General features: G+C 56.0%; 1 protein-coding gene across 1 annotated transcript; it reads left to right on the top strand.

Annotated features, from left to right (window-relative positions):
* Window positions 1–5190: 5190 nt before the first annotated feature.
* Window positions 5191–24984, top strand: LOC133084292 (myosin-7). Its single transcript, XM_061180659.1, has 38 exons — window positions 5191–5391; window positions 5650–5793; window positions 6128–6284; window positions 6454–6481; window positions 7106–7214; window positions 7298–7390; window positions 7494–7557; window positions 7975–8073; window positions 8310–8413; window positions 9076–9214; window positions 9321–9439; window positions 9548–9697; window positions 9982–10152; window positions 10757–11066; window positions 11342–11409; window positions 11744–11831; window positions 12465–12582; window positions 12728–12851; window positions 13134–13270; window positions 13518–13773; window positions 14401–14643; window positions 14793–14969; window positions 15783–15928; window positions 17048–17138; window positions 17842–18231; window positions 18463–18589; window positions 18748–18866; window positions 19649–19845; window positions 20389–20572; window positions 20746–20911; window positions 21047–21171; window positions 21732–22040; window positions 22281–22484; window positions 22603–22728; window positions 22819–23094; window positions 23960–24055; window positions 24178–24312; window positions 24858–24984. Exons 1-38 carry the CDS (start codon window positions 5191–5193, stop codon window positions 24873–24875), a joined length of 5808 nt encoding a protein of 1935 aa, XP_061036642.1. The 3' UTR covers window positions 24876–24984.

Raw genomic sequence — 24984 nt, 5'->3', positions numbered from 1 at the left:
ACACTGACTCAGAGAGGTTCCATGACTGACATCGACCACACAGCTGGGAAATGGAGGGGCTGGGTTTCAAAGTGGACCTTTGTGACCGACTCCAAAGCTTGCCAGGTTGCCCCTCAAATGCTCTCTGAGGCCTCCAGCCTAGATCCAGACTAGTCACACGCCCCCAAGCCTCTCTTTTAGTGAGTTGTGCCCCTCTAAACACTCCCTGAAGGCAAGATCTACCTTCCCCAACACCCCAAACTAAACTGGGCCAGCCCTAGCCCCCCAGGCCCCTCCGTCCAGCTGTCCACTGTCTATCGGAAAGCAGAGACTGGACAAGGGAGTGGGGGCAGAGTGCAGGGGGTCAAAGATTTGGAAGCCAGCAGGAAGACAAAAGAATGACAAGAAGGAACAGCTGTTTCTAAAGGGAAACCTGAGACAGGCACAAAGCTCAGGCCCTAAGCCCAGGCTCGTGTGGAGCCAGGGTAGGGATCCCCCCAAGGTCAGGGACTCTGGGGGCAGGCAGATAGGAGTGCTGGGCTCACTCCAGGGTGGGTCCCCTCTCCCATGTGTGCAAACAACCCGTGCCTCCTTCCTCTTCCTGGGCCAAGACCCCTGCCTCTTTCTACCCCTCTCCTGCTCCCATCCCTTTGGGTTTGGGGGTTCCTTTCTGATTTCCCTCTTTTCATGCTGAGGTCTCCTCTGACTTGCCCTAGTGCACCCCTCCTCCTCCCATTCCTGGTAGTAATTTTAGCAACTTTTTCTCTGAACTCCCGCTGGCATGTTCACAGCAAATGGCCCCTGTTTGGGCCTGACACTTGATCAGGGTGGTGACAGAGCCCAGACAAAGCAGTCACAATGCTGGGGAGGGGAGAGCAAGGGAGACAGATTACCTTCCTTCCACTCCAGGCCTTATTTGGTCTACCTTGGTGAAGCGGCCCTCCCTCGGGCCCCTCTTTATTTATAGCATTTCGCTCTGCTCTCCTTTGTCTTGTCTGCTATCACTCCAGTACACTCTGCACTCTCCCCACACACCCGCCACACGAGGGGCCCCTGGCTCCTCCCACCAGGAATGGGCATGTGAGCAAAGGCACTGGCTGTAAGCTCAGGCCTGGATTTCACTTCTACAAACGGTTGAACAGAGCTGTCTGGAGGAAGGATCTTTGTATTGGTCACTGTTAGATCCTTATTGACTAGAACAATGCCTGGCACATCGCTGTTCCATAAATACTCGTTGAGTGAAGGAATCAGCGAAGCTGCTCAGTCTTCAAACAGTAGCAAGCAGAAGGAAGAGAATCATGATGGAGCCAAGAGTAGGTGCCGGAGGGCTGGAGAAAGAGTGGAGATCTTTAGGACCTCAGACCCTCCAGTCTGTCTCCAAACTGGGGCACTGAGGCAGAGAGCCTAGAGGCAGACAGGCGAGTACTATTCTGAAGTGGGGTGTGGAGAACAATAACACCATAACACCAGTAGGCCAGCACCCCTCAAACCCAACGGGAGGGGAAACAAAGTACGATTGATTTACTAGTACTAACTGTAGAAAAGGCTTCCCAGTTCCACGCCACAGAGGCTGGCCTATGATGAAGATACTGCCTTTGAAATGGCTCAGCTATCTCCCAGACATTCTTTGTGCATCTCAATTGCCTGCATCTGTGTCTGAGCCCTGGGAAGTCAGGGAGGGGCAGCAGCTTTAGCTTGGAAAGATGGAGGGGTGGATGAAAAGAGATTTTGCCCTTCATCACCAATCCTGAGGTCCCTACCAGTGGGCCTCATCGCTCAGCACCTGGCAGGGCCTGGTCGGGAACCCCCAGAATTTGATCTGCTGAGCAGGGCCTGTGGGGACTACCTCAGCAGCTGCATACCTTGACACTGCGGAGCTGCGGCTGCATTGGACGCGCAGCCCCTGCGGTTCATGGTCTGCCTCCCACTTGCCTGCTCCCTGCCCCTAATGCTGCTCAGCGCCCTCACACTGTGTCTTGGTTACCAAGCAGCCCTCACCGAGGCCCCCACCTGGATTGGCCCTACCCTGCTGCACCCACCCCCCCCTTCAAAGTGTACCTGTGCTGCACCCCATCCCCCAGCCTGCAGCTCTCCTTCCAAGCAGAAAGCTAATCAGATGGAGTAACCCACGTGCGCTGAAGGGCTGTGATTGGGAAGGAGGGGGAATTTCAAACCAAACCACGCAGTGGTTGCCTGGACACAGAGCCAGTGAAGCTTGCGCACCCAGTTGCCGGAGGAGTGGCATCGGCTACGTTCTGTGCTCACAGGCTGAGCCCCAGCTCCCTTTCCTCCCCTCCTCTGTGGCTTCTCCTCAGGCCCCCAGGGAAGTGGGAGATCTTTCCCGTCCCTCTGCCCGACTTGCCAGAATACCAATCTCACCAGAGCCGGAGAGATATCACCCCACAGAACACAAGAGGGGTGTGGGCAGGCACAGCTGTCTTGGTTAGGCATCTCCTTCTAGATCAGGGCAGCTGTATTATCTATGGCCCTGGGCTAGGGCATTATGTACCTGTGGGCAGAGCTAGGAAAACCGGCAAAAGGCTCCAAACTAGGACCATCAGGCAGCCGGGTCCTGCCCTCCGCGCACAGTGGGTCCTCGAATTCTTGGACTCCCAGCCCTCCTTCCCAGGCCTCCCTCCACAGGCTGGGCTCCATCTCCATCTGCTGAGCTCCTCCCCACCGCCCTTGAATCTTGCTGCCCTGACTGGCTGCATGACCTTAAAGAAGGCATTTCCTCTCTCCATAAAGTGAAGGACTTGGACTCATCACTAAGACCTGTCTGGCTCTGAGGCTTGGTGACCTCAACACATTGCCCAGCCATCCAAAGAAATCAGTGCCCGAGCCAGAGTCCCCATCTCTAAGCTCCCTGGTCGTCATTCTTGCCATTTGGCTGGGAAACCTCCTTCTAGCTGCCCCCATCTAGCCCCTACCCTGGGCCCAACTCTGCCCTACCCCTCTGCTGCTGACACTCAGCCCCGTCCCATCTCACAGTTGGATGCAGGACCCAGGCCAAGGAGCAGGAAGGACACTGTGCAAGAGGAACCAGGCTGGTCCTGGGGGCAGGGGCCCTGAGGGCAGCAGTGTCAGGGGCCAGGAGAGCACGGAGGGGGCGGGGACGGGGAGCAGAGGGCCAGGGCCCTGCCTGCCTGAGGTCATGGTGGTCGTGGTCAGTTCCCTCTCCTGCCAGCTGTGGAATGTGAGGCCTGGCCTGGGAGATATTTTGGCTGTACTTGGAGCCATCCCCGCCCCCTGGAATCAGACCCTGCTCACTCCATGCCATAACAATGACAACCACTTCCAATTGTTTCCTAGCTGGAGGTGGCGGGGAGGGGAGCACGGTTTGGGAAGGGGGGGGAGCCTGGGGGAAATGCTTCCAGTGACAACAGTCCTTTCTAAATCTGGCTGGGGACTGGGTGCAGGTGGGGGTGGGGGGTGCCCTGCTGCCCCATATATACAGCCCCTGACCAGGTCACTTCCACAGCTCTCTCCTGCACTCTGTCTGCTTTCCTTGCTGCTCTCAGGTAAGAGCGTAGAGCTGGGGGCCTTTCTCTGGGATAAGGGGCCCCAGGTTTCGAAAGGGGCTCCCTAGGAACAGCAAGCTGCATGCAGGGCTTCATGCAGAGTACCAGGTCCGGTCACTGAGCACACATGGGAAGGTCTAAACATGCATGCATGTGCCAGGGGAGTGGGGGGCTCATGTGTTACAGGGGGAGATGTCTGTATCTGAGCATGTGGGACCAGAATGCACAAGAGGGGTGTGTGTGTGTGTGTGTGTGTGTGTGTGCGTGCGTGAGTGGTGTCTGAATGCATGGCGAGGGAGGCTATGTACCTCACTGCCTAAGACACAAAAATATCAACTGGGAGACATGTTTATGATCAGGCCCGAGGACAGGTAGGTCCATCTGTGGGGAGGGGCAAGAGGATGGCGGAGGACGATTATTGAGGAAGCGTGCGCATAAAAGCTAGCCTTGTGAGGCTTGCAATGTGTAACTACCCACGTCCACGTACACGGAGGGGCTCGTGTGCGCAACTAGGAGTCGAGCCCGCTGCCGTGTGTGTGCCCCCTGCAAAAGTTGCCCCCAGGCACAGGCACGTGGTGTGGCTATTCCTGTCTTCGTACCCTTGACACTGTACTTGTGCTGTATACATACTGAATGTGCACGTCTGTTGTGGAGAGCGCTCGGCTGTGCCATGGGTCTGTCTGCGAGAAGATACCCACAGGGGCTCCTCTCTGACAGTGTTCACCACAACTGACGATAAAACGGGGAGAGGAAGGATGAGAACTGGCTTTGGAGTCCTGAGACTGGGGTTCAAGTCCTGGCTCCACCACTTATTGTTACGTGTTCTTGGACAAGCAAGCCGGTTAACCTAGATTTCCTCCTCTGTAGAATGGGGTGAGGACTGAGTAGGAGAACATGCATAAAAGTGCTGTGTAGGCTGTAAAGCCCCAGAATGTGACCACTGGTTGTACGTCAGGTGGCTCAAAAAGGCAAGCTTCACTAGATGGGGATAGGCAAGGGTGGGGCCATCTGCCAGGAGTGAGGAGTGAGGGGCTCATTGAGTTGACATCAGGAACCTGGGCGGGGAAAGCAAGAGAGAGGACAGGACCAGAGAAGCCACCACCACCGCCCACCCAAGTTCAGGCCTGAGACGGAGGGAAGATGAAGGGCGGGGCCAGGGCGAGGCAGGGAAGTAGTCCTGACCAGCCTTCCTTCTCTCCAGGCCCCAGCCAGCTTGAGCCCCTTTCCTCTCGAAGGCACATTCAGGAAGCCAAGGTAAGGAGAGCTGAAGATGGGGTGTGGGGGGATCTGGGAAGACACACAACTCTAGTTTCTGCCTTGCCTTGGGAGCACGGCTTGGTGGCCAGGAGTTCTTACCTGTGACTAGTGAGGGAGCCAGGGAGGGATGAGGCTCAGAGATGGGTACAGTGGGTATAGTTAGCTTCCTGCTCCCAGAAGCCAGGGACACTCCTCCCTCCTCTAGGAGAGCCCCAGCTGGGACAGAAGTTAGCCTCCCTCCTCTGCCCCAACAGGTTTGCTAGGGCGTTCTCGGGCTAGAGGATGAGCTCAAGGAACGAGGGACTCTCGGTGACCCCTCCTGACCCCTGAGCACAGTGCTAGGCTTCGGGGCTCCTGCTGAAGGGGAGAGCCCCGAGAGGGGAGTGGAGGGGAGGGCAGCCAGCTCCTTTACCCTCCCACTGCAGGTGCAGCCATGGGGGATGCAGAGATGTCTGCGTTTGGGGAGGCCGCCTCCTATCTGCGCAAGTCGGAGAAGGAGCGGCTGGAAGACCAGACCAGGCCTTTCGACCTCAAGAAGGATGTCTTCGTGCCTGATGTCAAAGAGGAGTTCGTCAAGGCCAAGATTTTGTCTCGAGAGGGTGGCAAAGTCACCGCCGAGACAGAGTTTGGCAAGGTGGGTGGCAGGGCCGGTGTGAGAGGCCACCATAGATGCCCCCCACACCTGGGTGGCCAGAGAGGGGTGCCACCAGGATTGCCCTTCCTCTGGGTAGGGACCTACTCCCTCCAAATAGCCCTTCTCATCCCCAGCATCAGGTCTTTCTTCTCTGGGACCCTGGGTCCTTATCTCATGAGCATCGTTGTCCTGTAACTTGCCCCAATCCTATCCCTGCTGAGGGGGCTGACAGCAGGGCCTGCACATGGGCTGTTGCAGACGGTGACCGTGAAGGAGGACCAGGTGTTGCAGCAGAACCCGCCCAAGTTCGACAAGATCGAGGACATGGCCATGCTGACCTTCCTGCACGAGCCCGCGGTGCTCTACAACCTCAAGGAGCGCTACGCATCCTGGATGATCTACGTGAGTGCACCCCGGGACGTCCCTCTGAATCTAGTGGCTTCCTGCTCCATGTATTTTCACCTCCTGGAGTCCCGAGAGTTTCTGTCTTTTGTGCCCAGGCAGTATTGCACTCTGTCCCAATCCCTGCATCCTTGGTGCAATTCTAATACCCTGAGGGCTGGGATTCCTCAGATTGAGCGCGTTCATATGTTTTCCTTTCTCTTCCTCTCCTAAGACCTTTCTCTTCCTCTCCCAAGACCTTTCTCTTCCTCTCCTAAGACCTTTCTCTAACTCCGAAAACCACCAACCCTCCCCCTTCATCACTGGCAACTCACTCCTCGTTTTCCTCCCCTAGACCTACTCGGGCCTCTTCTGTGTCACCATCAACCCCTACAAGTGGCTGCCGGTGTACAACTCCGAGGTGGTGGCCGCCTACCGGGGCAAGAAGAGGAGCGAGGCACCGCCCCATATCTTCTCCATCTCCGACAACGCCTACCAGTACATGCTGACAGGTGACAGGCCCCAAGCAAAGGGTTTCCTGAGGGCCCTTCCTCCTCCGGAGGGGTTCAGGCCGCTGGGAGTTGCCAAAGAGAGGCAGGGAGCTGGGGCGGGGTTGGGGGGGAAGCCAGACGAAGCATCCTGTGTGGCTCCTGAATTTTCCTCCCCATTTTCCCCCCACAGACAGAGAAAACCAGTCCATCCTGATCACGTGAGTGTGGCTCCTACCTGTTCCCTTCCAGAATCTCCCTGAGCCCAGCCCCTATCAGGACCCCAGCCCCTGTGCATAGACCCACAGTTCTCTTTCCCTCCACCTTCACGCCAGCTCTGATTTCTTCTCTGGGCTTCACCCTGATCTCTCCTTGCTCTCCCCCTTCCTTTCTGCTTCCCATCCCTCTCTTATTTTTCCTCTCCCATCTCCTTCACTCACACCCCTCCAGCTCATCACTCATTTATCCATAATCCCAGTAACACCACATCTTCTTCACCTCTTCATTTTCTTTCATCGTTCCCTTCGTAAACCTTCCCCATTCTTCCAGCCCCACCCATTCTTTTCCAAAACAGCCCAGGCCCATCTCCTCTGATTGACCTTGCCCAGCTAAGACCAGGTTCCACCTGCCCAAATCCACACCTTCTTGCGGCATCCTTCCTGGTTGCTACCCTTGACCATGTGTACGTCAGAGTACAGCTGTTTGTTTGAGATGCATATTACCTGGTGGCTTCCTGCTTCAGGGCTCCCCCTGCCAAGTAAAACTAGGCAATCTCTCCTGACTTTAGGCTTGTTGGTCTCAAACAATGTTTGTTCACTGCCTAATAAGCCCAACTGTCCCGACAGCGGAGAATCCGGGGCAGGGAAGACGGTCAACACCAAAAGGGTCATCCAGTACTTTGCTTTCATTGCCGCCATTGGCGATCGCAGCAAGAAGGAGCAGACCTCAGGCAAGGTAGGCCTACTGTCCTCCAGGGGCCTGCACCGCAAAAAGGGAGGAGGAGGCCTCTCACCTGCCACCCTTCTTGACCTCTGCAGGGCACCCTGGAGGACCAGATCATCGAGGCCAACCCCGCCCTGGAGGCCTTCGGCAATGCCAAGACCGTCAGGAATGACAACTCCTCCCGCTTTGTGAGTGGTCCCTGACTTTGGACTTGGGATTTGGGCTGGTCAAGGGATGGTGTCAAATATGAGCCTTCCCTCAACTCATCACCACTCTTCTCCACCTCTCCAGGGGAAATTCATTCGAATCCATTTTGGGGCCACCGGAAAGTTGGCGTCTGCAGACATAGAGACCTGTGAGTGCCATGGATCTGCTAGGGCTCAGCCTGAGCTCACCCTCATTCTAACCATCTCTGTCTCAACCTCCCTCTTTCTCTTTCTCTAGGGCCCTGCCCCTCAGGCTCTCTCCCTCTCTCCATCTCTGTGTCTCTAGGTCTATATATTCGTCTCCTTCTGAGACTTCCTCTGGTCTTTCTCCATCTCTGTCTCTGCACATCTGTGTGTCTTTCTCTGGGACTTTTCTTGGAGATCATTTCTCTCCTTCTGGGACTCCATCTTCACCTCTGTGTGTCTGTGTATGCATCTCTCTCCCTCTCTTGTCTCCCTCTCCCTCTGTCCTTTTCTCACTACATTTATCATTCCTTTTTCTCTATTTCCTTATACTTAAATCCCAACCTTTTCTTCCTCTCTTTCTTCTCCCCTACTATTCACAGACCTTCTGGAAAAATCCAGAGTTATTTTCCAGCTGAGAGCAGAGAGAGATTATCACATTTTCTACCAAATCCTGTCTAACAGAAAGCCTGAGCTGCTGGGTGAGTCACAGCTACCAACCGAGACAAACTATCTCCATGGCAACCTGGTCACCTCAGCTTGCGGCTGCTTGTTGACAGGCCCTGGGTTTATGGCACTGCTGGATTCAGTCCTGTGGGATGTAGGACCCTGTTAAGCCCTGTCATGTGCTCTTCTGCAGGTCATGTGCTGTGGCAGATAGCCCCAGGGAGGGCCAGGGGTTTGCACCCACATTCTAACCATGTCTTTCTCCCCCCAGACATGCTGCTGATCACCAACAACCCCTATGACTATGCATTCATCTCCCAAGGAGAGACTACTGTGGCCTCAATTGATGACGCAGAGGAGCTTATGGCCACTGATGTAAGTGCGTGAGGACCCAGCTGAGAGGCGAGGGGATTGGCGGTCAGGGGTAAATGGGGCCAGTTCACTGGCCCAGGAATAGAGCTAAGACACTGGCTGTCTGTTGTTCAAAGTGGTATGGCACTCCCTGAGGACCAGAATGTGCCCTATGACCAGGGTGTGCTGGGGTACGGGTGTGGTAAGACAGGGCAGGCCAGTACTTGGTGTTTTCAATCAAAGCAGAGAACGGTTGAACGCCATGGGTTAGAGAAGCAGACAAGCCAAAACACAGGCGTTACCAAGGGAAACGGGGTAGTGGTGGTCATGCAGCTGCCATGGGCCTGGGGCAGGCTGTTAGGTAAAGAACAGGTATAGACACATATGAAAGGTCCAGGCCGGGAAGCAAGGGTAGGGCCTAGAAGAGGGGTAACAGTAGGAAACATGAGTGGGCAACCCAGAGCACCTCCAGCGAACAGCCTGACCACTGATGCTGGGGCTGAGGCAGTCTACACCCCACCCGGCTCTTGTACCTCCCGTCTTAGTTTTGGAGTTCCCCACTGGGGATGGGAGTCTCAGAACTCACAGGGATTTAGGAGACAAGATTTCTCTCCAGCTAAAGAGGGGTCTCACTTACCTGCCATACTCCCATTTCTGGGTTCCACCAATACTGGGCCTGCCTACAGAATGCCTTTGATGTGCTGGGCTTCGCTTCAGAGGAGAAGAACTCCATGTACAAGCTGACGGGAGCCATCATGCACTTTGGAAACATGAAGTTCAAACTCAAGCCGCGAGAGGAGCAGGCTGAGCCAGATGGCACCGAAGGTGGGAGTCAGGGATGCGGGGAGCAGCTGTGGAGCCACTGAAGCCTACATCTGCAGAGGAGTCATCTCATCCTTTACCAACTTTGCTACCTGCCCTTTCCTTCCAGAGGCCGACAAGTCCGCCTACCTCATGGGGCTGAACTCAGCTGACCTGCTCAAGGGGCTGTGCCACCCTCGGGTGAAGGTGGGCAACGAGTACGTCACCAAGGGGCAGAACGTCCAGCAGGTGGGTCATCTTCAGAAGTTAAATGGGGGGCTAGCATGGTGCAGTGGGAGCTTTGCAACTCACTCTTTCCTACCACTCTCTCATCTGGGCCTCTCCCCAACCTTCCAGGTGGCATATGCCACTGGGGCGCTGGCCAAGGCCGTGTACGAGAGGATGTTCAACTGGATGGTGACGCGGATCAACACCACCCTGGAGACCAGGCAGCCGCGCCAGTACTTCATAGGCGTCCTGGACATTGCCGGCTTCGAGATCTTCGACGTGAGTGGGGAGCCCCGGGGCCGGGAGAACAGTAACTCACTGGTTCGCACAGGCAGCCACCGCTGGCTGAGCCGGCTACAGGCCAGGCGCGGGGACGGCGGTGGGCTCCGCAGTGGTGGAGACGGTCGTGTGTCTTCAGGGGGCTCTCCCTCCCCGCCCTGACAGGGGAGGGGAGGGACCGGCTGCGCCCCTTGCCAGGCTGGACGCAGCCCTGGGCCCACCCCATGGGCCACGGACAGCTGCCCGCCTGACCCGCTCCCCTCCCCCACCCCCCTGCTCTGTAGTTCAACAGCTTTGAGCAGCTCTGCATCAACTTCACCAACGAGAAGCTGCAGCAGTTCTTCAACCACCACATGTTCATACTGGAGCAGGAGGAGTACAAGAAGGAGGGCATCGAGTGGGAGTTCATCGACTTCGGCATGGACCTGCAGGCCTGCATCGACCTCATCGAGAAGGTGCCGCTTCGGCCCCTCTGCCTGAACTCTCCACTCACACCCCACATGCATGAAGGCCCAGAAAAGTGGCAGACCCCTCTCCCTTCTGGGGATCACAATCCAGACAGCAGAAGAAGCCCTAGTTCCCAGAACCTTGCATTATCCTGGTCACCCAGGAGAGGGTGGTGCCTGGGAGAGCTGAGTTTCCAGAGGCTTGAGAGTGGACACATGGAGGACGGGCACCTCAAGGATGGCCTCCCACACCAGTGTGCTTGCAGCCCTGGTTTACCCATCAAGGAGCAGGAAGTTTGAGGGTGGCACAGGGGAGCATAAGAGAACACCTATTTTCAGCCCCATCATCTCAGGGATCTGGGCGATGGAGTGGTGTGTAAAGCACCTGTAGCATCCACATTCCCAGACTTTCACAAAGGTCCCTCCGAAGTCAAACAAAGTCCCACCTTGGGAAGGCTTGAACAGGTGCCAGTCAATAGATAACTGTACTCAGAGCTGACACTGATACCTAATACCCAAAGGAGCATCTCCATTTGCAAATACTGACCCTAGAGCAGGGTCCATCTCCATCTGCTTAAAGCAGGCTCAGTGATGCTCTCCCCTCCACCCTCAGCCCATGGGCATCATGTCCATCCTGGAGGAGGAGTGCATGTTCCCCAAGGCCACTGACATGACCTTCAAGGCTAAGCTGTTTGACAACCACCTGGGCAAGTCCAGCAACTTCCAGAAGCCACGCAACATCAAGGGGAAGCCAGAAGCCCACTTCTCCCTGATCCACTATGCCGGCACCGTGGACTACAACATCATAGGCTGGCTACAGAAAAACAAAGACCCGCTCAATGAGACGGTGGTGGAGTTGTACAAGAAATCCTCCCTCAAGATGCTCAGCACCCTGTTTGCCAACTATGCTGGGTTTGACACACGTGAGTGGAGACTGGGACCCAGGGAACCGGGAGCAGGATTTCTGCCGTGGTTCTGAGGCAGGTCAAGTGCTACACCCCACCACTTCCATGTCAGGCTGGGCCCCAAGGTTTACAGGTTCAGTGAGATGAGATAGAATTGGGTGGAGAAGCTGAGGCACCCACAGTGAAGACCCTGGCCTGCAGGCTAAATGTGAAGAGAGGTTGTGATTCCTCACCCCCTGTCCAGACTCCCCACATGCACACTCGTCCCGTTTTCTCGACTCTCCTTCCCACAGCTATCGAAAAGGGCAAAGGCAAGGCCAAGAAAGGCTCATCTTTTCAGACCGTGTCAGCTCTGCACAGGGTGAGTGTGTGACCCAGCGCCACCCCAGCCCTGCTCGTCCCCTGCCGGGTTCATCCCCAGCTCCTCCCTCTCAGTCTCTTCAGGCCCTTCCTGATCCTGTCCACTCTGTCTTCTCTCCCCTTCATCTGCTGGCCTCGTCTCTCACTCCTTTCTTATCTCACCTCGCTTCGCTGTCCCTCCTGCCTCGCATCCTCTCCCCCTCCACGTCTCCCCTAGCCCTCCTTTATCCTCTAGCTCCTCTCATTCTCTCTGTCTCTCTTTCCCTTCCTTCCTCTCCGCTCACTTCTCTTTCTTTGACTTTCTTTACTTTTCCCTCTTGGGTTTTGGACCACAGGAGAATCTGAACAAGCTGATGACCAACTTGCGCGCCACACACCCCCACTTCGTGCGGTGCATCATCCCCAATGAGACAAAGTCTCCAGGTGAGCCTAAGAAGTCGGGCCCAGCCCACTGCTGAGACGCATTGCCCCGGGGTCAGGGCCTTCTAGGTCACCACCTGAGCTCCCACCATGGAGCTTTCCAAATCACACTCTTCTCATCCCATTGCCCATGGAGTCTCACACACTACCTCCCACCCCAGCCACAGTGCTGCCTTACATTTGGAATGTGTAGCTCAGAGTAACGTGCAAGGCACTTTGATGGACATTACCTCATGAGTGCCTTACAACCGCTGATGACACGTGTAAGGATTGTTTATCCCTTTCTGAATGAATCATAAGGAGATGGAGGAGTTCAGGTGCCTCGGTTCAAGGCCTGGTTCTCTTCTGATCAGTTCAGTGACCTCGGTCAAGTCCCTTAACCTGTCCGGGCTTATTTTATTCTCTAGAAAATGGGCTATATTTGCCCTGGCTATCACCTATGATAATAGGCATAAACCGTATAAAATAAGGACTGTGAAAGCCTTTCGGTTACTCTCAAAATATGGCTAGGAAAAAATACTGACTTGCTAAGGTTATAGGCCAGTGCGTGGCAGAGCCAGGATCAGAACCCAGAACTCTTGGCTCTTAGTCCCGTGCTCTCTCCACACACTCCTCTCTCTTCCCCTCCTGCCACAGGGTTGATAGACAACCCCCTGGTCATGCACCAGCTGCGCTGCAATGGCGTGCTGGAGGGCATCCGCATCTGCAGGAAGGGCTTCCCCAACCGCATCCTCTACGGGGACTTCCGGCAGAGGTGGGTATCAGGGCCCCCCAGGGCTCAGGGAACAGGGGGAGCATGGGCAGCCTTGGGTGGGAAGCGAGTCTTCAGGTGGCCTCAGATTCTGTGGGCAGAGCAGATCAGTGCAGAACATGGGTAACTACGGGCACCTCCCTCCCAGGTACCGCATCCTGAACCCGGCAGCCATCCCCGAGGGCCAGTTCATTGACAGCAGGAAAGGGACAGAGAAGCTGCTGGGCTCCCTGGACATTGACCACAACCAGTACAAGTTCGGCCACACGAAGGTGAGGAAAGGGAGGAAACACACTGATTACAGGAAGACCTGTCTTGTCCTTTGACTCCTCACCTCATGGCTCCTTTCCTTTTACCAACCATCTCAGGAACATTACTGAACCACGTGCTAGCCCTCCCCATGGACCAGACAGCACTGCTCCCCCATGCCAGCTCCAGCTGCCATTGACCTCCTTCCTCCAGTTCTTTCCTGCCTTGTTACCCTCCCTAAGATAAGCACCCCCTCTTTTCCCTCCTGCCTGTCCTAGTCATGTCCACACACACCTTCTCCACAGGTGTTCTTCAAGGCGGGGCTGCTGGGGCTGCTGGAGGAGATGCGGGACGAGAGGCTGAGCCGCATCATCACCCGCATCCAGGCTCAGTCCCGGGGTGTGCTCTCCAGAATGGAGTTCAAGAAGCTGTTGGAACGCAGGTGAGAGATCTCAAAAGAAGGTTCTCAGGTCTCTAAGGCCCAGGTTGGTTCAGGGCAGTATAAGGAGAAAGAGCACACCAGGTCTTCAAATGACAAAGGGGGCACGACACACATACAGACACAGGGTGGGCCTTGCTGTCAGAGTGTGGGATGGATGGAGGACAGGGCCATGACCCAGGAGCCAGGGTCTCAGGACGGGAAGGAGGGAGGAAGCTCTCTCACCAACCTTCTTGCTGTGCCCCCGCAGAGACTCCCTGCTGGTAATCCAGTGGAATATTCGGGCCTTCATGGGGGTCAAGAACTGGCCCTGGATGAAGCTCTACTTTAAGATCAAACCGCTGCTGAAGAGCGCAGAGAGAGAGAAGGAAATAGCCCTCATGAAGGAGGAGTTTGGGCGCCTCAAAGAGGCTCTGGAGAAGTCGGAGGCTCGACGCAAGGAGCTGGAGGAGAAGATGGTGTCCCTGCTGCAGGAGAAGAACGACCTGCAGCTCCAAGTGCAGGCGGTGAGGCTCCCGGGCCTCTGCTGGCTCTTCTGCCCTACCCTGCCCACATCTCCCACACACCCTGCACTTCCCCACCCAGGGGCTCACCATCTTGTGCCCTCATAGGCAGAGGATTCTGGAATCAACACTTCCAAAGACCTCCAAAGAGGTCTCTCAAGGGAAAGAAAGGGAAAGGGAGAAAGAACTAACTTAAAGACATGGGCTTTCCACCAGGGTTCAACCTGGATCCACAGCTTAATAATTTTGCAACCTTGGGCAAACAATGCATTATCTTTGAGTCTCAATGTCCTCATCTCTAGATGGGAAATAAAGCCGCCCATCTCACTAGGTTGTAAATATGTAAAGTGCTGGCATCAACAAACACAGTTCCCTCCCTTTGATGGAGGAACCAGAGGAAGAGGGCCAGATAAAGAGACTTCTGGTTCCCTTCCTCTCTGCTGTCATCCGCCAGTGCTCCCGTCACATTGCCCTAAAACTCTTCCTCTCCCCATCCTTCTGAGGTTCTTCTCAGCTGGGGAGATCCTAGAGCTCCCCTCCTATAGTGAGGGTGGAGCCTGTCCCTCCATGTACTTGCCAGGGCGAGGACCCCAGCCACCAAACAGCCTCCCCTCTGTACCTTGCCCTTAGGAACAAGACAACCTGGCTGATGCGGAAGAGCGCTGTGACCAGCTGATCAAGAACAAGATCCAGCTGGAGGCCAAGGTGAAGGAGATGACCGAGAGGCTGGAGGACGAGGAGGAGATGAACGCCGAGCTCACGGCCAAGAAGCGCAAGCTGGAAGACGAGTGCTCTGAGCTCAAGAGGGACATTGATGACCTGGAGCTGACACTGGCAAAGGTGGAGAAGGAGAAGCACGCAACAGAGAACAAGGTGAGGGCAGCTCCCTCTGGCTCCAGCCCAAGTCTCCTCAGGATTCCCAGACCTGAGTGTGGCCCTGGTCCTTGGCATTGGAGGTCTCCACAGATGTCTCCAGGTTTGTGACCTTTGACCCTAAAGGGGATGGGGTTCTTGGTCAACAGGTGAAGAACCTGACAGAGGAGATGGCTGGGCTGGACGAGATCATTGCCAAGTTGACCAAGGAGAAGAAAGCTCTGCAAGAGGCCCACCAACAGGCCCTGGATGACCTTCAGGCTGAGGAGGACAAGGTCAACACCCTGACCAAGGCCAAGGTCAAGCTGGAACAGCATGTGGACGATGTAAGTAGATTGTCACAAGGGCCTAGATATACCATGTCCATCTGTGCTTGTGTGTGTGTGTATATGTTTGGGGGGGTGGGGTTGGAGAGCACTCCCTCTCCTGACACCTTTCTAGAAGGGAGCTGGGGAATAGAAAAGGGGAGGGGTGATCAATTCTGATTTATATATCTCATCTTGCTGATGTGATCAACAGTAGAGATGGGCTTCCTTATTTCACTTTATGTTCAAGCCTATATGTCTCTCCCTTCAACCACAGGATTTAGAGGGTTATCTCGTAAGAACATGAAACATTTTCTTGGGAATTTTGTGAAGCTCCTCAAGGATGATCTTTGGACTTCTAATATTTTAGCCAGGATCTGATCCTCAGTGATCATTGTTCCCACAGGTAGTCCTTTGAGCATATCTCTACTGAATCACTCTTTATCACTCTGTGTTATCATTACTGAAGTATTGGTTCCAGCCATAGACTGGAAGCTGCCTTTAGCTGGGAACTTGGATTTATTCAATTTTGTGTCTACAGTGCCTAATATGGGGCCTGGTATCCAGTAGGTGCTTATAGGATGCAGAATGAATGAACGTAGCTTTGGGATTTCATCCCACAGTCATTCATTCAGTCATTTATCAAATAGTTACTGAGCATCCCTCCATGCTCGGTGCTCTCACAGTCCCCTGGCAACAACTGGCCCATTCTGGGGAAGCTTTCCCAAGTCTTGACACCTCTCAGGATTCCTCAACCACAGAGGGACTAAGCTCCCAAATCACCAAATAAGGATGCTTGGCCTAACAGGGCACATTGGTCCTTTTCTCCATCAGCTGGAGGGATCCCTGGAGCAGGAGAAGAAGGTGCGTATGGACCTGGAACGAGCCAAGCGGAAGCTCGAGGGAGACCTGAAGCTGACCCAGGAGAGCATCATGGATCTGGAGAACGACAAGCAGCAGCTGGATGAGCGGCTAAAAAAGTAGCGTGTTCCCCGCCCCATCGCCCTTCCTCCTCCCCCGCCCAGCAGCCTGTTCCACCCATGGCAATATTAGCTGAGCCAAGACATCCATCCTCAGAGGCAACAGCCTCATGCAGCCTCCATAAGTAGATGCAAAACTGTGGGCAAAGCCTCCAGGAAGAGGGCTTTCCTCCCCCAGACACACACATCAGGGCCCGGCAGGCCTCCCTGGCAAAAGTCAACCCAGATCCCTCAAGCCCTCTCTTCCTGCTGGGCACTCAAAAGGGATGGAAAATAACAGCTCACCCCCTTTATACACAAGTCTCTCTGGAGACCAGTTGCTTAACACGGAGGAAAGCTCCACACAAAAGCCTCTCAGGTAAGTCCTTTCAGGTCCTTCACAGAGAGCCCAGAGGACCACAGAGAAACGGCTCAGCCGCCATGTGTGAGCAGTGCACGGTCTGGCTACTTCTTTGTTCAGTGATCTTGTGGTTCCAATTCTTATTGCAAGATCTTCCAAAATGTGTAGATCCACTTTTCACACTTGGTAAACAGTGAGTCTGTGGGGAATTTTTTGGATGATCAAAGATCTTATGGTGCTTTAGGGTCAGGACTATGAAAGGCTGTGAAACTCATCCTGGTCTACAGTCTCACCAGGAAGTCTTCACACTTCCCCAGGCACAGTACTTGCTGAATGAATGAATAAATATATGATCCCATTGATCCTCAAACCACCTTTTAAGAATGGTACTTGAACCCCACTTACCAAAGAGGAAAGGAAGGCTCAGAAAGGTTACCAAGTTGCCCAAAGTAACAGTGACAGAATTAAAGACCATCAGAGCTAAAAGGGGCCTTTGAGTCGACCTAGTCCAACGCCTTCATTTTACAGACCAAAGAAGGGAGCATCTCGGAGCCCAGGTCCTGTCACCCCACCTACAGTGCTCTTCCTGTTATATTTCCTATTGAACTTCAATCCTTCAGCAGGTGTTACACTTTCAGGGACCTTACAACAGCCCTGGAAGCTGGGGTTTTTTGATGAAATTTTGCTCCTCGTTTGTTTCATTACCATCTCCAACCACTGGCAGGCCCTCCTGGAGCCCAACCAGCCTTCCTTGCCTCACCCTCCCTCCTTCCCTGCAGGAAGGACTTTGAGCTGAACGCCCTCAATGCGAGGATTGAGGATGAGCAGGCCCTGGGCAGCCAGCTGCAGAAGAAGCTCAAAGAGCTTCAGGTAAGGTCCCTGGGCTGGTCCTCAGCCCCCCAACCCTCCTCCAGGCCGTTCTCTCCCAGCATCACAGGCACCGGCTCTGTGTCTGTGAAGGGAGGTGCTGGGCCATCACAGTTCCCCTGTGGAGCACCTCGAGGAGGGCTGGCTGATCCAAGGATGACACAGGAAGAGATCTTGAAACACTCACGGGTCTGGGGGCAGAAATCCCAGCTTCCTATATCAGCTGTGGTTCAGCTGGTGACTGTGGGGAGTCCACTGCCAATCTCTGGGTCTATATGTCCTCCCTTGTTCCCTGTGGCTTTTAAGGTCCCTTCAGCCCTGACGGTCTGTGACTTCAGTTCTTACCTCTAGAGTGGACACTGTGTTGGGTCTTTAGTTGTCTGGTCAGACGAACCTGGCTCTCTCATTCCAACTTCTATTATTTTTGCCACAAAACTGCTTAAACTATCCCAGGAACACAGGTCTCTTTGTCCTTCTTCAAGAGCAAGCTTCAACCACTTTCCTTCCAATAAAGAGAATGTACAATGTTCTGGCCTAAACTCAGCTGTCCAAACCATCTCACCAAAATACTTTTATTTCTACCTGTCCACTGGTGGAACTAAGCTGCCTGCTGTTCCAGACAGGCCAGGAGCCTTCTAGAGCCCTGAGGAGGGGGCTCTGATGGAGGGGTCAGGCGGTGGGTCTGAGCCCCCTATACCCTGCCCAGGCACGCATCGAGGAGCTGGAGGAGGAGCTGGAGGCCGAGCGCACTGCCCGGGCCAAGGTGGAGAAGCTGCGCTCAGACCTGTCCCGGGAGCTGGAGGAGATCAGTGAGCGGCTGGAGGAGGCCGGCGGGGCCACGTCCGTGCAGATCGAGATGAACAAGAAGCGCGAGGCTGAGTTTCAGAAGATGAGGCGGGACCTGGAGGAGGCCACGCTGCAGCACGAGGCCACGGCAGCCGCCCTGCGCAAGAAGCACGCAGACAGCGTGGCCGAGCTGGGCGAGCAGATCGACAACCTGCAGCGCGTGAAGCAGAAGCTGGAGAAGGAGAAGAGCGAGTTCAAGCTGGAGCTGGACGATGTCACCTCCAACATGGAGCAGATCATCAAGGCCAAGGTGGGCCTGTGCTCTCCTCTCCCCTCCTCCAATTCCCTCCACCTGCCTCCACTTTCTGTCCATGTCTCCTCTCTCTTCTTTGATGGTTCAGCTTCCCGCTTCCCTTCTTCTACCCGGTTCTTGGACCCTTTCGTTCCTCCATGCCTTTCTCTTCCCTTCTCCTTTAATTGCACCGGCCACACCCCTTCCGCACCCCCTACATAGATCGTATGACTCCCCTTCCTGTCTCAGGCTAACCTGGAGAAGATGTGCCGGACCCTGGAGGACCAGATGAATGAGCACCGAAGCAAGGCCGAGGAGACCCAGCGTTCTGTCAACGACCTCACCAGCCAGCGGGCGAAGCTGCAGACCGAGAACGGTGAGCCCCACCCTGGTCTCCCAACTTCCTGAGCCACCCCAGGCTTGGGTGCACACACATATCTCTCCAGAGAATGGGACCTGAGGGTTAGGGGAGGGGTTGGGGGAGAGAGGAGTGACTGACCTTTGAGAGTTGAGCGTGCCTCGGTGCCTCTCCAGGTGAGCTGTCCCGGCAGCTGGATGAGAAGGAGGCACTGATCTCCCAGCTGACCCGAGGCAAGCTCACCTACACCCAGCAGCTGGAGGACCTCAAGAGGCAGCTGGAGGAGGAGGTTAAGGTGAGGCCTAGACTCAGGGCACTTGGTCCAGCATACTGGCTGGCCTCGCGTCCACATCACTTTCCTAAGAATGAGGCTTGCCGTCTACCCAGTACTTTCCCATTTTCCAAAAGGGATAATAGCCCAGACTCTACCACGTGCCTCCTTAATCTATTCCCCATGCGGAGGCCCTCTGTCTTTCTGCTGCTGTCTCTGGAGGGCATGAAGTAAGGGTGCCCAGGTCGGGGGGAAGTGAGGTGAGGAAATAAACTAGGGAGGTGTGATGGCCTTCACTGGGTATAGGTATGGGATGCAGAAACTGTACAAGTGGTCCTGGGATTAGCAGGGCAAGCTGAAAACTGCAGAAAGAAACTCCACTGGTTCCTGAAATTCTTAGCACTTTGCTGGGCTCATGAAAAAGGGGAAAGAATATGACTTTTAAAAAAGGCCAGGGCTCAAATCCTAACCTGCCTCTTAGAGCTTGGTGATCTTGGGGAAATCAACTAACCTCTCTGAGCCTCCGTCTCCTTCCCTGTAAAACAGGGGTGAGGATGATAACGCCTGCTGCAATGAGGAGCACGGTGGGGGGGTGGGGGGACGGGCAGGAAGCGTTTTGTAAATAGTGCAGTGCTGTACGGATGTTCTTTGCTTATAGTACTTAGTAAACCGTTCCAGGTCCACTAGGGATTTAGAGATAGGTGAGGCCATGCGAGGATGTTGAACTTTAGGGTGAGGAGACAGGCAGGAACTGGAGTTGCATCACAGGGAAAGCTGAGCCCGCCTCCCGGTGCCGCCCCTCCCAGGCAAAGAACGCCCTGGCCCACGCACTACAGTCAGCCCGGCACGACTGTGACCTGCTGCGGGAGCAGTACGAGGAGGAGACGGAGGCCAAGGCCGAGCTGCAGCGCGTCCTGTCCAAGGCCAACTCGGAGGTGGCCCAGTGGAGGACCAAGTATGAGACGGACGCCATCCAGAGGACCGAGGAGCTGGAGGAGGCCAAGTGAGTCCCGGGTGGCCTGCCTCTGGCTGAGGCCCTGTGAGGGTAGGATGCAGCCCAGCCCACTCCTCAGTGGGTCCAGCACAGGGGATGGAGGCTTAGCTGCATTTTGACCACACAGAGGACCCTGCCCTGGCCCCACCTCCTTCTCCTCTCAGGGAAGCTTTTTGCTCGCGTTATGTTTCTCATCCGAATATAAGACGAACAAAAGGTTTGTCTGAGGGCAGAATGCTCCCACCTGGGGCAGGGTGCCATGGCAGGGGAGATGGGGGGGCTCAGAGCCCATGTGTCCTCCGTGTCTGCAGCCTAGAGCCTAGGGATGCCTCGCAAAGGGCCCTCCGGGTGCTGTGGGTCTTCACACCTCCCAGAACCTCTGCCTGCCCCGTTCTCAGCCCCTGGGCCTGTCCTCAGGTTTCTCCAACAATGCTTCTGAGTTTCCAAAGACTGTTTTCTACAAGACTCACAATGTGTACCCTTGTCCAAATCCACATCCTCCATCCTCCCCACCCTCTCCCACCACTACCCCCCTTCCCCCAACACGGGCAGGAAGAAGCTGGCCCAGAGGCTGCAGGAGGCGGAGGAGGCCGTCGAGGCAGTCAATGCCAAGTGCTCCTCGCTGGAGAAGACCAAGCACCGGCTGCAGAATGAGATCGAAGACCTGATGGTGGACGTGGAGCGCTCCAACGCGGCCGCCGCGGCTCTGGACAAGAAGCAGAGGAACTTCGACAAGGTGGGCCCAGCCTGGGGGCTCGCAGCCAGGGGCCAGAGCAGGCGGGCAGGCGGGAGTCGGGAACGTCCTCCCGGGAGGCAGAGGCTGGGAGGAGGCTGAGCCCAGGACAGGGGCCTGGGCGCCCCTGGGGGTGGGGCTGGGGCTGCCCGGTGAGCCGCGTCGCGTCCCCGCAGATCCTGGCCGAGTGGAAGCAGAAGTACGAGGAGTCGCAGTCGGAGCTGGAGTCCTCGCAGAAGGAGGCGCGCTCCCTCAGCACCGAGCTCTTCAAGCTCAAGAACGCCTACGAGGAGTCCCTGGAGCACCTGGAGACCTTCAAGCGGGAGAACAAGAACCTGCAGGGTGCAGGCCCAGGCCGGGGGCGGGGGCGGGGGCGGGGCAGGGAGGGTTCGCACGTGGCGCCACCCAGCGGCTGCTAGAGGCGTGCCCCCCGTTGGACCACGGCTGCCCCAGCTGAGCGGCCCGCCCCTCCCACAGAGGAGATCTCCGACCTGACCGAGCAGCTGGGCTCCAGTGGAAAGACGATCCACGAGCTGGAGAAGGTCCGCAAGCAGCTGGAGGCCGAGAAGCTGGAGCTGCAGTCGGCTCTGGAGGAGGCCGAGGTGCGCACACAGGGGTAGAGGGGGCGCAGGGGGTGGGAGAAGAAGCTGAGCTCTAGGCTATGGTCCCTGTTCTCATCTCCCTTTGTTTTGTTCACTGCTTCATTCTCAGAGCCTAGAACAGTGCCTGGCACATAGTAGGCAGTCAGCAAATATTGTGGAATGAACGAATGAACCTGTCACTTAGTTCCCTTCACATTTTACCTATTACATCTTAGACAAGACTTCCTGTTTCACTCCCCCACCCCCCTTCCATCTCTGCCTCCCTCTTCGGGTTTTTACATTCTGTGCCTGATTGCCTCTGTTTCCTTGGCAACACCGCTCTCTTCATTTTCCTCTTTGTCTTCATAGCTTGCTCTCCTCTGTGAGAGCCTGAATCACCTTCTCATAGGACTTTTTTTTTCTTTCTTTCAAATTCTCTTTTCTTCTTCCTCCTTTTGCTTCTTTGACTGAACCACTTACACCACTCTTGAACTCACTGTGTATCCACGATTCATGGACAGACCCCTGCCCCCATCCTGTGCCCTGACTTCCTCAGACCCTCTCTCCCCACCCCCCTCCAGGCCTCCCTGGAGCACGAGGAGGGCAAGATCCTCCGGGCCCAGCTGGAGTTCAACCAGATCAAGGCAGAGATGGAGCGGAAGCTGGCAGAGAAGGACGAGGAGATGGAGCAGGCGAAGCGCAACCACCTGCGGGTGGTGGACTCCCTGCAGACCTCCCTGGACGCGGAGACGCGCAGCCGCAACGAGGCCCTGAGGGTGAAGAAGAAGATGGAGGGCGACCTCAACGAGATGGAGATCCAGCTCAGCCATGCCAACCGCGTGGCCGCCGAGGCCCAGAAGCAAGTCAAGAGCCTCCAGAGCTTGCTGAAGGTACACGGTGACTCTTGGGAGCAGGAAGTCACCTCACCCAGGGAGGGGTGGTGGCCGAGTTGGGTGGTGGTGTCCCATCACAGCACCAGATCCCTCCTGCCCCGGGGCCATCACAGACACCCCCCACAGGTCCCACCTGAGCCACCGCCAGGGGCTCTCCACAGCATCCAGTTCAGCTGACGGCCTTCTGATGGGCCAGAGCCCAGCTCCCTCTCTCACGCCCACTCTCCTGATGCGCAGGACACCCAGATCCAGCTGGATGACGCGGTCCGTGCCAACGATGACCTGAAGGAGAACATCGCCATCGTGGAGCGGCGCAACAACCTGCTGCAGGCCGAGCTGGAGGAGCTGCGGGCCGTGGTGGAGCAGACGGAGCGGTCCCGGAAGCTGGCCGAGCAGGAGCTGATCGAGACCAGCGAGCGGGTGCAGCTGCTGCACTCCCAGGTGAATAGTTGCCCTGGGCGGTCCCAGAGGGAAGCACAGGCCGTACTCAGCAGGTGAGTTTCGGGAGACGCTCGTGGATGCTCAGTACTTTTCCTGCTCTGCCCACCCCGACCCTCAGAACACCAGCCTCATCAACCAGAAGAAGAAGATGGAGGCGGACCTGTCCCAGCTTCAGAGTGAAGTGGAGGAGGCAGTGCAGGAGTGCAGGAACGCCGAGGAGAAGGCCAAGAAGGCCATCACGGACGTGAGTCCCCCCGCCCCCCTGCCTGCTCCAAGATAAGCTTTCCTTTGGCTTGAAGACTTCGACCACGTGTCACCTGTCTCCCGTGCACAGGCCGCCATGATGGCGGAGGAGCTGAAGAAGGAGCAGGACACCAGCGCGCACCTGGAGCGCATGAAGAAGAACATGGAGCAGACCATCAAGGACCTGCAGCACCGGCTGGACGAGGCCGAGCAGATCGCCCTCAAGGGCGGCAAGAAGCAGCTGCAGAAGCTGGAGGCCCGGGTGCGGGAGCTGGAGAATGAGCTGGAAGCCGAGCAGAAGCGCAACGCAGAGTCGATCAAGGGCATGAGGAAGAGTGAGCGCCGCATCAAGGAGCTCACCTACCAGGTGCGGGCGCGGCGGCTGCTCTGGGGCCGGGGCCTCTGCATCATGGCATGAAGCCTGGGTGACAGCCACTCCAGAGGGATGAAGTGTTCTCTCTTAGCCTCTTACAGGTTAAGGAGTGAGAGTATAGCCCCTGGCTGCCCTGTTTCTACTCTGCCTGACCCTGTTCTACCCTGAGTGTCCCCTGGCTCAGAGGGCAGTCTCTGAGCCTCCTGGCCTTCAAGTTCCACCTCAACATTCCCCCTCAGCCTTTCCCCTGGAGACACCAGAGCTCGAGCAGAGCTCACCCAGCACAGATTACCAGAAAGCAAATATGTAGCCAAACCTTAGCCTGGCGTCATCACCACCAAAAAACACCAAACCATTAAAACGAATCTCAGAACTTTTTGGTTACTCAGGGAAGTGTAGACTTTAGCTCTGATAGTGTTTTCTAGAATCAGACTATCAATTAGATTTTCTTTCCATTCTAATCCAGAGAGTCGCCATCCCTCTATGCATACTTGTCCTTAACCTAGATCAAGTCAATGTCATTTCCCAGCAGCCCAGGAAATCCCGTCAGGCCTGCAGTCCCAGAGTTCCTGCCAGGACCCCCCAGGGCCTGTGCACACACACACACACACACACACACACACAGTTTTGTGTGCAATTTCAGGGAGCCCATCCGCTCCCCAGACTCTTTCTTGGTACAAACCATTAAAAGTATTCATACCTTTTTTGGTAAGAAATTGTGAGGAGACCTCAAGTGTTTGGTGAGGATCCAGAAGTTGAATTGGGTCAGGATATTGCATTCAGGGTAAAGCTGATGAGTGGGGAAGGGGCTGCAGTGCTTCCCGTGACTATGCCATACTCACTTCTGCCCAACCCCCAGACGGAGGAGGACAGGAAAAACCTGCTGCGGCTGCAGGACCTGGTGGACAAGCTGCAGCTAAAGGTCAAGGCCTACAAGCGCCAGGCCGAGGAGGCGGTGAGTGACCCTGATGGGGCCCAGGCCTGGAGGAGGGGACAAGGAGCTGGCCCCCAGGCTGGGAGTCTAATAACCCCTGGCTCCTCTCACCTTATCCTCCCGCCCCCCACGAACCCCCGCAGGAGGAACAGGCCAACACCAACCTGTCCAAGTTCCGCAAGGTGCAGCACGAGCTGGATGAGGCAGAGGAGCGGGCGGACATCGCCGAGTCCCAGGTCAACAAGCTGCGGGCCAAGAGCCGCGACATCGGCGCCAAGGTGGGTTTCCCCCATGGCAGCACCCACACACAGATCGGTCCCCCCCAGACAGAGCCCCTCGCACCAGCATCCCTCCCCTTCATTCACCCCCACAGCTGAACCCCACGACCAGAGGTGGAGTAACTCAGTTCTCCATGATTTCTAGGGTTCTTCCCGTTCTGACTACAAATGATTTTGTGAATCCCAGCCCTAGGGTGGTCAGCAAAGACCCCAACGGATAGACACCTAGTGTGTCCCAATTTCCCCCAACTGCTATTTCTACTTCTCTTCCACCTAGTTTAGGCCTCCAACCTTGTAATTCCAACCTAAGGTGCACTTCGTCCTCACCCAGGAAGCATCCCTCCAGCTGACCCCAGAGCCCTACCCTCCAGAACTTGCCCTCCACACTGACCCCTAGGACCCATCTCCCACCACCAGGGGGCCTCCCTCAGGCCACACAGTGGTCCTCCCCCCATCGGTGCCCATCTCCCCTTTGTTGCCTGTGCCCATCCCTGCCCAACACCCACCTCTCCGGAGCTAGTTTGGACTTTGTTTCCTTTCCAAAGGGCTTGAACGAGGAGTAGCTGTGCCACATCTCCTCGATCTGCCCCCATCCTGAGGGTGCAACGAAGCTCCCAGTCCTGGAGCCTGGAGAGCAGCCCCTTTGGAGGAAGTAGAATAAAGCAATTTTCC

This window comes from Eubalaena glacialis, chromosome 2 (genome assembly GCF_028564815.1).
Source record: "Eubalaena glacialis isolate mEubGla1 chromosome 2, mEubGla1.1.hap2.+ XY, whole genome shotgun sequence".
NCBI lineage: Eukaryota > Metazoa > Chordata > Mammalia > Artiodactyla > Balaenidae > Eubalaena > Eubalaena glacialis.
Note: the sequence above shows the minus strand (reverse complement) of the source record. Positions and strands in the feature narration are given on the sequence as shown.

Bases quoted from the DNA above. Each gene is read 5' to 3' on its own strand.
- LOC133084292 (XM_061180659.1), top strand. From the start codon at position 5,191: ATGGGGGATGCAGAGATGTCTGCGTTTGGGGAGGCCGCCTCCTATCTG. The intron at 9,440-9,547 runs GTGGGTCATCTT...CCAACCTTCCAG, and splicing joins AGGGGCAGAACGTCCAGCAG to GTGGCATATGCCACTGGGGC. The intron at 18,867-19,648 runs GTGAGGCCTAGA...CGCCCCTCCCAG, and splicing joins AGCTGGAGGAGGAGGTTAAG to GCAAAGAACGCCCTGGCCCA.